Source organism: Planococcus citri, chromosome 5 (genome assembly GCF_950023065.1).
Source record: "Planococcus citri chromosome 5, ihPlaCitr1.1, whole genome shotgun sequence".
NCBI lineage: Eukaryota > Metazoa > Arthropoda > Insecta > Hemiptera > Pseudococcidae > Planococcus > Planococcus citri.
The window spans coordinates 20,051,521-20,062,981 of NC_088681.1; the positions used below are offsets into that span (position 1 = coordinate 20,051,521).

The window sequence follows — 11,461 nt, forward strand, 5'->3', positions numbered from 1 at the left end:
TAAATTCATATAGAAATAAATGTAGACAAAAACATACAAATCAACTCCATTACACTACAGAAATTCTTTAGAATACGGGTACTTACATAACATATTTTCGCTAAAATTTGAAATTACAACCATAAAATTTTTCGGTTTGGGCATAGCGCAACAGCTGAGCTGAATACGTACTTTAGGGGGATGGAAACTTCGAGAAGTCGACATGATCCCGGGTGAAATTAATTTGAGTTATACCTATCGTACTTGAAAACCTAGCCTTAGGCACACCCATATTATTTTGAACTCAACAAAACAAAAAACCTATAAAATGAAAAAAAAATTAATCGATGTCAACAGTGCAATAGGTAACATATGTATTGAAATGAGGAATATTAAAATCTAGAAAAAACATTCAAATCACTAATTTGATAATAAAATAGCTAAAAATGAACACACATAGGAAGTACATTGATTAATTGATAAACGACGAAAATATTGTAAGATCGCTGTAAATTTGCTGTATAAAAATAAGTCGAGAGCAATCTTACAGTGATCTGGAAAAAGATTATTCACGCAACCGCATACGGTGCAGCTAAATTCATCAAGGGCAAAGCTTAAACTTGATATGTACATGGGTTTCCTTGATATGATAAGCTAAGCTTTCTTTGATTCGGCATCGATACTTGCAATGCGCGCAGTAATAAAGGGAGCCAAGAGACCTCTGATCATTGATGTGCACCAGAATTATATGTCGTTTCACATGATCTTTTTTTGCAAAAGATTTATCACATTCGGCGCATTTAAATGGTTTCAAAGCTTCATGCGAAATCAAATGTCTTTTCAGATAAGCCCGCTTGCTAAAATTCCGATCGCAAAAGTTACAAACGAAAAACTGGCTCGAATCTAATGCAAATCAAATAAAAATAAATAAAAGTTGACAATTTAATCAGCTAATAAAATTGAGATCAATGAAGATTAACTACCATATTTTGTAGTTTGTAGCTTACTCAAGTTTTTCGTTCGTTTCGATGACACCAATTTTCCAACTTTCTTGGCGCCCAAAATAGCTTGAGTCACGTTCCTCGACAGTTACACCATCCTCTACATCAGCAGACGTAAATTTGGATAATTTTGAAGAGCAATAATGTCCAGTAAGGCGTTTGTGAGCATTTAGTTCACACTGAGCTGCATAACGTTTGTCACAAATGTCGCACTTGTATAGTCGTGTGTGATAGGGAGTGTGATATAGACGAGTGTGTTGATACATATTAGATTTTGATCTGAATGATTTATCGCATTCAGTACATTTAAATGGTTTCAGACCTTCATGAATTAACATATGTCTTTTGAGATCCCTACGGCGACTCAAATATTTATTGCAAATGTCGCAAACGGCAGATTGGCGACGATCTAATGTAAATACAACAAAAAGAAACGAAAACAATATAAATAACTCATAAATTACAAAAAGACTAATTTAGCCAGCACACGTAAGCTTACATACTTGAAACTTGTTTGGAATGATTCCTTAGTGTTGCTGAACATCTGTGATGATTCAGATTGCCCAGAGTTGAATAAAATTTGCTGCAAGTATCGCATTTATATGGTCTGCTTTGATAGGGCATATGCATTGAAAATATATGTGACTGCATATTTTCCTTCCTTGCGAACGATTTACCGCAATCGGCACATTCGAAAGGTTTTAAACCTCTGTGCATAAACATGTGTCTTCTCATCTGGTCTTTGTTACAGATATTCTTATGACAAATTTTGCAGACCAACGATTGACTGAGATCTGATGAGAAACAAAAATAAATGAAAAAAATTCTCTTGTATATAAGAGACCAATACCGATTACCTGACACTAGCAACTTACTAGGAGCTTCATTAGGTTCACAAGTAGCCCAATTTTTAAATTCCTTGGTATCTAAAACGGTCGTTGAGTTGCATTTTTTCACAGCTATATCATTATTCAAATCTGAAGATGAAACTTCCAGTGATTTGGTAACAGAAGCACCAGCAAATGTACACAACTCTTCAGCATGCTCGTTTGAAAACGAATTAGACTCGAGCTTGTTATTATTCAAAGTAAAAAGATCGCCGTAGTTCCAATCAAGTCTTGGCAATAAAACATATGCTTTGGGAATTGAAGACAAATCGAATCCATCGTCTGTATTCGAACGAGCACGTTTCGATGTCTTTTTATCAAAATTCTCGTTCAATGCTTCATTAGAACAGTCCTGTAGCATATCATCCAAACACAAACTTAAATCAAAGGTAAAAAGAACCTTTTAGCGAGAAGTTTGTTAGATTAGGAAGAAATAACTCTTGCTTCTCAGTTTTTACTATTTATTAGTGCAAAGCTTTTCAAACACCAAGTGTTCATCATCAGGCTTAAATCACTATTGAACAAAATAACCAAGTCTACAAGCTTATATACTAGTGTACAAGGGTGTGGTAGTTTTGCATTGAGTCTTCATATTTGTAAATATACTTCATAATGTTGTATTTTTTTACAATAAATAGAGTAGAGAACAGAATATGTAGCTAAGTATAAACGTACCGACTGATTTTCACTTGATAGAAGAGAATTCTAGCATATTTTTATGATTTAAATTTTCCAGAAAACTGAGAAAAACCCCTGCTTCTGTTATCATTTCTTATCACTCACAAAAATGACAACATGGAATGAGCATATGGCTAGTTAAGTTGCCTATTTTGAAAATTGAAGGGGCAATTTTCACTAATCGTGTCCATTTTTTTCAAAGCTTTTTTCCATTCCATCAATTGAGTAACCTTTTCAGAGATGTTGATCAGTTTTTTCACAATTTTATGCAATTTTTAAAGAGTTTGATGATTTTTTTTCAATGTTTTTCATTCTACCTGAAAAAAATTACAAAAAATTGAGAAATAACTTTACTGAATAGGTAAGTGAATTTTTCCCCATTGCAATTATTTTTCAGACATTTTCGCGAATTTTTCGTCAATTTTAAGCAAACTTTTCAATTCTTCGAAGAATTTTTGAGATTTTTAAGCAATTGGAGGTTTTATAACTTGCTGGAGAGTCCTCAAACGCCCCTATTGTTTCAATTTTCCAAAAAATCTAGGAAAAGTTGTTTTCCATTTTTTTTTGAAAAATATCGCATTTTTTCAAAAATCAGAAATCAAGGTTCAACTTGGACGACATTTTTGACCTCAGTGACCACAAATTAGCAAGAAAAGTCATGAAAAATTCAATTTTTCAATATTATTTTCTGGCTCAATTTTCATGGGCGATTTCCAGCTGCTGAAAATCATTTTTTACATTTTTTTTCAGAGCGGTTTAAAATTTCGGTAGAATAACATAACAAAATCGCTAGAAGCTCCAGAATGGCCTAAAACTGGTAGTTGATGATGTGTGGGAGTTGAATTGAAGAAATTATTAATACGTAGGTATGTATTCGTTCACTTCGTTCAAAAAATTTATATTTTATAAAAAAGTTTGAAAATCACCCTCGAATCAGCTTTACAGGATTTTTTTAACTTTCAAAAATTCGTCAAAAATCCAAAAATTCATTTCAGAACTCTGCAAGTGAACCCTGAAAAATTTATTTTTCCATCCACTCCCCCTTCCCTCCCGTCTCTGACCAAATAAGTTCATGTAGAAATAAATCTAGGTAATAAACGACTAAACGTACAAATCAAATCCATTCCTAATTCCTATAGAAATTCTTCAGAATAGGTATTATTTTCGCAACAATTTTAAATTGCAACCATGGATTTTTTTACCTCGAAATTGCGAAATTTGGATTGGGAGGAGGGTTGGTTTTAGTCTTGGTAGACAAGAATCAGTCATACGTACAAATTTTCAGAAAATGAGAAAAAAAACAGATTCGTGGATTTTTTTCTTTATAAATATTCTAGTCAAAAAACGAACTTGTGATGCTCCCTCCCCCCCCCCCCATAAATCCGCTCAATTAACGATAAATCCTCTAGAAAGGTCGAGGATAGACAACAAATCGACTTTCAACTGTCCAAATTGGTATGTAGTTATATCCACACTTTCTGGACTCTACAGTAAAATTCTTGAGCGATCGAAAATTGCACTGGAGACTCCAGAATCAAATGTTGAGAATGTTCAGAAATTGTGAAATTTGGAGGACTAATTTCGGTCATTCTCGCCGAATAAGTATACATTACATTTTTTGAATTCGAAGGCAATATTCGCCAAAAATGATCAAATTTTAATTTTTTTAAAATTCACCAAAAATGAAAAATCAATTTGGAAGGCTGATTTAGGTTATGTTCTTTTCCAAAATAGAAATCGAGATCTTCCTTGCTGGTGAAATTAATTTGAGCTGTACCTCTAGCTAGCTACTTGAAAACCATATTTACCATATCAGGCACACTGTCACACACCCATATTATTTTGTAGGTACTCAACACAACAAAATACCTGTAACATAAAAAACAAATTTAATTACTAACAACAACAGTGCAATATCTAACGTGAATAAAATAATGATATTAAAATATACCGTAGCTAAAAGTGAACACACTTAGGACGTAGGTAGGTACTACAATCAATTGAAAAACAAACGACATTAAGAAACACTGTAAAATGGCTCTAAAATTGCCTATTAGCCGGATCAAAAATTCAAAACAAAATTTGAGGGCAATCTTACAGTCACTGAGGAGAAAAGATTATTCATACTAATGTGCACTACTTGAGCCTTACACCGTTCAAGTTCCAAGTGCCTTATAAGACTACTGTCGCGCTTGTATAGATTACCGCAATTCATACAACAGAAACAGATTTCTTCGACATGAACTGTTTGCTCGTGACGTCTTCTATGAAAACTATCAGAAAATGTTTTACCGCATATGGAGCAGCTAAATTCATCAAGACTTAAATTTGATACATGGTTCCTCTTGATATGATAAACTAAGCTTTCTTTGGATTGGCATCGATACTTGCAATGCGCGCAGTAATAATGAGAGTCAAGAGACCTCTCATCATTGATGTGCACCAGAATTATATGTGTCCTCAGAGTAAATTTTTTTGCAAAGGATTTATCGCATTCGGCGCATTTAAATGGTTTCGTAGCTTCGTGCGAAATCAGATGTCTTTCCAGATGAGCCTGCTTGCTGAGAAACTGGCTCAGATCTAAAGCAAACAAATAAAAAGAAATAAAATTTGATAATTTAATCAGCTAATAAATTGAGATCAATGAAGATTAAACTACCATATTTTGTAGTATGTATATAGCTTACTCGAGTTTTTCTTTCGTTTCAACGACACCAATTTTCTAACTTTCTTGGCACCTAAAACATTAGTCGAGACACATTCCTTAACAATTACTCCATCATCTACATTTGCAGACGTAAATTTGGATAATTTTGAAGAGCAATAATGTCCAGCAAGGCGTTTGTGAGCATTTAGATGAAACTGAGCTGCATAACGTTTGCCACAAACGTCGCAATTATACGGTCGGGTACGATAGGGTACGTGACATTGACGAGTGTGTCGGTCCATTTCATATTTTGTTCTGAATGATTTACTACATTCCGCACATTTAAATGGTTTCAGACCTACATGCATTAACCTATGTCTTTTGAGATCACTTCGGCGACATAAACGTTTAAGGCAAATTTTGCAGACCGGAGATTGGCGACGATCTAATGCAACAACAAAAAAGAAATAGATATAATATGAGCAACTCGCATAAATTACGTACAAATAAGAGCAATTCGGCGAGCACTTGTAAGCTTATACATACCTGAAACACGTGTGGAATGATTCCTTAGTGTTGTTGTTGAGCATCTGTGATACTTCAAATTGCTCCGAGTTGAATAAAATTTGCTGCATATTTCGCATTTATATCGTCTGCTTTGATAGGGCATATGCATTGACAATATATGTGACTTCACATTTGCCTTCCTTGTGAACGATTTACCGCAATCGGCACATTCGAAAGGTTTTAAACCTCTGTGCATAAACATGTGTCTTCTCATCTGGTCTTTGTTACAGATATTCTTATGACAAATTTTGCAGACCAACGATTGGCTGAGATCTGATGAGAAATAAAATAAACGAAAATAATTCTCTTGTTTATAAAAGACCAATACCGATTACCTCATACTTGATAATTACTAGGGGCTTGTAAAAGTTGTAAACTTATCTACATACCCGAAACTTTCTGTGGTGAGCATCTATGATACTTCAAATTGCTCAGAGTTGAATAAAATTTGCTGCATATATCGCATATATATGGTCTGCTTTGATAGGGCATATGCATTGAAAATACATGTGACTGCAAATCTTGCTTTCTTGCGAACGATTTACTGCAATCGACACATTCGAATGGTTTTAATCCTTCGTGAAAAAACATAATATGTCTTTTCATATTCCCTTTGGTACTGATAGTCTGATGACAAATTTTGCACACCAATGATTCGTTGGGAGCTGATGAGAAATAAAAATAAACGAAAATAATTCTCTTGTTAAATAAATTTAGACTAATTCCCGATTACCTCACACTTGTAACTTACTAAGAACTTCACTTCGTTTCGAAGAGGGCAAATTTTTCAGTTTCTTGATTTTTAAAACTGTCGTTGAGTTGCATTTTTTCACAGCTACATCGCTATTCATGATCTGAAGATGAAACTTCCAGCAATTTGGAAGCAGAAGCAGCAGCTGCAGATGTACACAGCTCTTTAGCATGCTCGTTTGAAAACGGATTAGGCTTAAGATTGTGACTATCCAAAGTAACAGGATCGCCATAGTCCCAATCGAGTTTCGGCATCGAATCCATCAGCTGTATTCGAAAGACAACATTTCGATGTATTTTGATTAGAACTCTCGTTCAATGCTTCATTAGAACAGTCCTGTAGCATATCATCCAAACGCAAACTTATATGTTTGCACTCGTTGATTGTTTCAATGAATTTCAATCTCAATGTCTCTTGGCGAGCTAAGTAGCTGAAAATCAAAATAAACATACGTCAAATTGTTGGTACTAGCTGATTGTTGATAATGTTGAAATTTGGAACTTGAGATAGCCTTACTTGAAAACCTTTTCTTTAAAATTAATTCCTGATGAGGTAGACTTCTTAAAGTGTAGAGTTAAATCATTATACTCTGATTTCAACGTAGCAATATTTTCTTGAGCTGTGTCGAGTTTCTTCTTCATAATTTCGTAATCCTTGAATCGTTCAGTGGACTCGGATGATGAAATCGAAGATGACTGTTGTAGACATCGATGGTGTTGTGGATAAAAGGCCAAACTGAGTTTCCAACTTGCATTCTAAACTCGAAAGTGTCATATCATCGTACTAAGGAGTAGTTTGGCCGATGTATCAATTTTTTTGATGAAGGCAACTCATTCGCTTTCCATTATTATCCACTGATAATATTTTTTCTAGCTTGAGAAATTTATAATGATGAAATAGTTCGAGAGTGGACAGATTGGCCCTTTTGTATTTGTTCAACCTACAGGTTCAACATGAAAAAAAGGGCCAATCTGATAAATTTGGCAAAAAATAATAGATGTTTTGTTGTTGATAAATGGCAAATGCTTAGCAAATGGGAAATATTCGGCCGCGAAATGAAAGCTCATATAGTCTAATATTGTATGTAGGGGTGAAATCGATTTGTTATCAGTCATCAGTGAAGGTTCGAGCTTTGGTATCTTTTTTAATCATCTTCAGAATGAACTCTTTTTTTTGACGGATAAAATTCGTTTCCTGAGGCTCTTTTGATATTTTAATTTCTAGAAAAACCAACAGAATTACTCAAATGTGTCCAAATAATGCCAAATACTTATACAGCGTACTCAAATTACCTGAATTTTTGGTCTTTGGTTCAGGTTCAAATAGTTTAGCAAATCCGTCATCTCGATCCTTCCTCATTTCATTTCTATTGAGAAAGAAGTTGTGATTTTGTAGCCTGAAGTCTCAGGTACACGATGATGTGCTTAATTTTTCTTTATGAGTTATAGAAAAAATTTTGGAGGCCTTCGAATGGGCCGAGGAAAAAATTTCAGGTCATGCAGGATACACAAGTAGGTACACTTTGCGCTCTACCGGCGAGACTAATTCTTATAGCAAGCTGCATGAGCAGTAATTTTGTAGTCTGAAGTTACAGGAACATGGTGATGTATTTAGTTTTTCTGTACAACATGTTGTAACAATGTTGAACATGTCCAAAGTGACTTGGGCGTTTTTTTTTTAGTGAAAATTAACATCACTTAGCTATACCATGATCTCGTTGAATTCATTCAAGAATATTTGTACAAGTCAAACAAAAAAAACTGAATACACCGCCGTGTTCCTGAGGCTTTGGACTATCAAATGATTGCACACACTGCTTGATATAGATATTAGACTTGCTACTAGACCGCAATGTACGATACTCCAGCCCCATCAACCGAATAACTTTTCTCAAAAATTTCAAATACGATCAACATTTTTTCGAGTTGTAGGTATCTAAAAACTGAACACACCACCGTCTTCCTAAAACTTCAAGCTATAAAATGAGCGCTCATTTGGTTCAAAATACTCGTACCTCCATATAGGCTCTCCTCCAGAGCACTGTTGGCGATACTTTTTAATCCACCCTCGTATTATTTTGTTTACTCGTAGGTCTGGGTTTTCTGAGATCATTTTGGTACATTTGCAATTTTTTTTAAATTACTGGCCATCAAAGATAAATTTGTAGTGGTCTGTAATGTAAAAAAAAAGTAAAAAAATAGTTCAGTTTCGCCGTTTTGGATTATACTTTCATGTAAAAAAATGCAGATTGGCCCTTTCGTATTTACTCAAAATGACCGAGAACAGATTTGCCCTTTGGAAAAAAAAAAACAGTTTGGCCTTTTATCCACAACACCATCGACATATGGAGTAGCTGTTGATGAAATATATGCCGATTAATCATACGAAATGGACAATTTTAATAAGAAATATCCATAATTTACTTACTTGCAGAGTTTAACAACGTTTTCTGTAAGTAAAATTTCGCACTGATGCATTGAGTCTTCATATTTGTATATATACTTCATAATGTTGTATTTTTTGATATTGATATTTTGATAGAATAGAGAACAGAATAGCTATAGGACGTACAGACTGATTTTCACTAGTGACTAGATAGAAGAGAATTCTTTCATATTTTACATTTTTATATGATTTGATTTTCTGAGAGAACTTAGAAGAACTCGGCTAGCGGCTACTGTTAACAACAACTGAACAAATAACAACACAGCTGTTGTGAAGGTTAATAACACTAGGCAACAATTTTTGACCTTTTTTTTGTTTTCGGCTTGAAAATGAGCTTAATCGATAGTTTAGACCCTAAAACAAAAAACAGAGTGGGGTTTTTCAATTTGAGTTGTTTTTGTGGTCAGGGGAGATGATCAAAGTTGCAAAAATGGCCGTTTTTGCCCTATTTCACGAGTCTGTGGCGACATCAGTATCATGTTTTTAAAAAAAACAAGGTCATATTCGGATTCTACGCACTTTTTTAAGTAAACATCTTTACCGGATTTTTGATTTTCGAACATTCAAGCGCATACGGAAGATTTTTGTTTGTAACATAATTTTAAAACTCGGAGCGCGCGACGCTGGCGTTACTCCACGATGTAATCGTGGCGCGGAACCGTGTTCGCGCGGGCGAGGTTCTCGTGCAGTAAAAATTTCGTGTTACAAACGAAAATCTTCCGTATGCGCTTGAATGTTCGAAAATCAAAAATCCGGTAAAGATGTTTACTTAAAAAAGTGCGTAGAATCCGAATATGACCTTGTTTTTTTTGGAAACATGATACTGATGTCGCCACAGACTCGTGAAATAGGGCAAAAACGGCCATTTTTGCAACTTTGATCATCTCTCCTGACTACAAAAACAACTCAAATTGAAAAACCTCACTCTGTTTTTTGTTTTAGGGTCTAAACTATCGATTAAGCCCATTTTCGACCCGAAAACAAATATGCCGTTGCCTAGTGTAATTGAGCAGACTAGTTGAGTTGCCTATTTTAAAAATTGAAGGGGCTAATAATGGCAAAATTACGTTTTCAAGTCTAAGAACTATGCTTGAGCGAGAGCCAAAATTCAATTCTCACCAGGGGCTACAAATGATTTCAAAAAATCGCCATGAAAAAAATAAATGCGGATAGGTATTAATTCTACATCAAAAAATAAACAAATTTTGTTTTTTCAAACTTCAAACTCGCTAAAATGGACAAAAAATCAACTATAATTTCAATAATTTCCAATAATTATTCTTTCCTGGCTCAATTTTCATGGGCGATTTCAGTCCGGATATTGCGAAATTTGGTTTGACTGAATTGATGATAGTTCCAGGACTAATTTCGACCATGTTCTTTGAATAAATATACGTCACATTTTTTTTTAATTTGAAGGCATTATTCGCCAAAAATACCTAATCAAATTTTAATTTTTTTTAAATTCACCAGAAATGAAAAATTAATTTGGCTGGCTGAAATTTTGGTTATGGGGGTTTCAGGTTGCATAAATGTTCTTTTCCAAAACAGAAGTCGAGATTTTCCTAGGCGAAATTAATTTGAGCTGTATATCTACTTACTTGAAAATAGAGATGAGAGGAAACTTTCAACGGAAACTTTCTTGAAATTTTTCAGAAAATTTTCCGGAAACTTTCAAATTTTTAAATTTCCATTTTCATGGAAATTTATGAAATTTATAAATTTTCACCAAAACGCTCACCAGAGTTCAGAATTTTTATTCATAATAAGGAAATGCTTGTAAACAGTAAACAAACACCACTAGATTATGACATTTAAAACAATAAAATATGTTTTTCTTGGTTTTTTAGAAAATTTTTTGAATGAAATTTTCGAAATACACGTATGTGTATGACTTGGAATCATTTTTTCAACAGGTGTAACAATAATAAACCTGTGGAAGTGTGGATGAACCATTTTGAGACAATTTCTTGAAATTTAAAAAAATACTGCACATTTTTTCAAAAACAAATACCTATAATTAGTTGTCTCCTTCAAGAAGTTCAAGATATGCATTGTCAATGATTCAAGAATCAATTTTTTTAAACAAAAAAAATTATTCAATGACCAATGAGAGAAAATGGCAATATTTGTCTCAATTGTCGCAATTTAATGGGCCATAATTAACCAAATTTATTCAAAGGTTACAAGCTTATGGTTAGAGAAATGAAAATTTCAAATTTGGGTTCCAATCCCAATTTTTGTTTTGATTTCAGTAAAAGCTAATTGGATAAAAAATTGAAAATTATTTCCTCGAAAATGTTCTGGTTTATTCCAGTTCCAGTTCCAGTTGAAAATTTTGGTTCACATCCCTGCATTTTTTTTTCTTTTAGAGTTTTTCTGGTGCAGTTTTTTATTTTTTGTGAAGTAATCGTTGAATTCTTGAACTTGGTCACATTTTTTAATTCATAAAACACCACACAAATGACATTTTATTGCAGAAAATATGAGAATAAATGAAAAAAAC

General features: G+C 33.8%; 2 protein-coding genes across 2 annotated transcripts; both read right to left on the reverse strand.

The window, feature by feature from the left end:
• Nucleotides 1–329: 329 nt before the first annotated feature.
• LOC135849544 (zinc finger protein 235-like) lies at nucleotides 330–4,311 on the reverse strand. The gene is made up of 4 exons (XM_065370068.1): nucleotides 1,856–4,311; nucleotides 1,484–1,774; nucleotides 987–1,389; nucleotides 330–882 (listed from the first exon to the last, which is right to left on the reverse strand). Exons 1-4 carry the CDS (start codon nucleotides 2,226–2,228, stop codon nucleotides 858–860), a joined length of 1,092 nt encoding a protein of 363 aa, XP_065226140.1. The 5' UTR covers nucleotides 2,229–4,311; the 3' UTR covers nucleotides 330–857.
• A 105-nt stretch (nucleotides 4,312–4,416) lies between these two features.
• Nucleotides 4,417–7,166, reverse strand: LOC135849543 (oocyte zinc finger protein XlCOF6-like). Its single transcript, XM_065370067.1, has 6 exons — nucleotides 7,027–7,166; nucleotides 6,511–6,940; nucleotides 6,149–6,424; nucleotides 5,739–6,032; nucleotides 5,233–5,637; nucleotides 4,417–5,125 (listed from the first exon to the last, which is right to left on the reverse strand). The coding sequence occupies exons 2-6, from the start codon at nucleotides 6,740–6,742 to the stop codon at nucleotides 4,608–4,610; spliced, it is 1,725 nt and encodes a 574-aa protein (XP_065226139.1). The 5' UTR covers nucleotides 6,743–6,940; nucleotides 7,027–7,166; the 3' UTR covers nucleotides 4,417–4,607.
• Nucleotides 7,167–11,461: the final 4,295 nt, after the last annotated feature.

Coding starts and splice junctions, on each gene's coding strand:
- LOC135849543 (XM_065370067.1), bottom strand. CDS start 6,742: ATGGCGATCCTGTTACTTTGGATAGTCACAATCTTAAGCCTAATCCGT. Junction 6,033..6,148: donor CTCACCACAGAAAGTTTCGG/GTATGTAGATAA, acceptor ATTTCTCATCAG/ATCTCAGCCAATCGTTGGTC. Junction 5,638..5,738: donor TCATTCCACACGTGTTTCAG/GTATGTATAAGC, acceptor TTGTTGCATTAG/ATCGTCGCCAATCTCCGGTC.
- LOC135849544 (XM_065370068.1), bottom strand. CDS start 2,228: ATGCTACAGGACTGTTCTAATGAAGCATTGAACGAGAATTTTGATAAA. Junction 1,775..1,855: donor TGAACCTAATGAAGCTCCTA/GTAAGTTGCTAG, acceptor GTTTCTCATCAG/ATCTCAGTCAATCGTTGGTC. Junction 1,390..1,483: donor TCATTCCAAACAAGTTTCAA/GTATGTAAGCTT, acceptor TATTTACATTAG/ATCGTCGCCAATCTGCCGTT.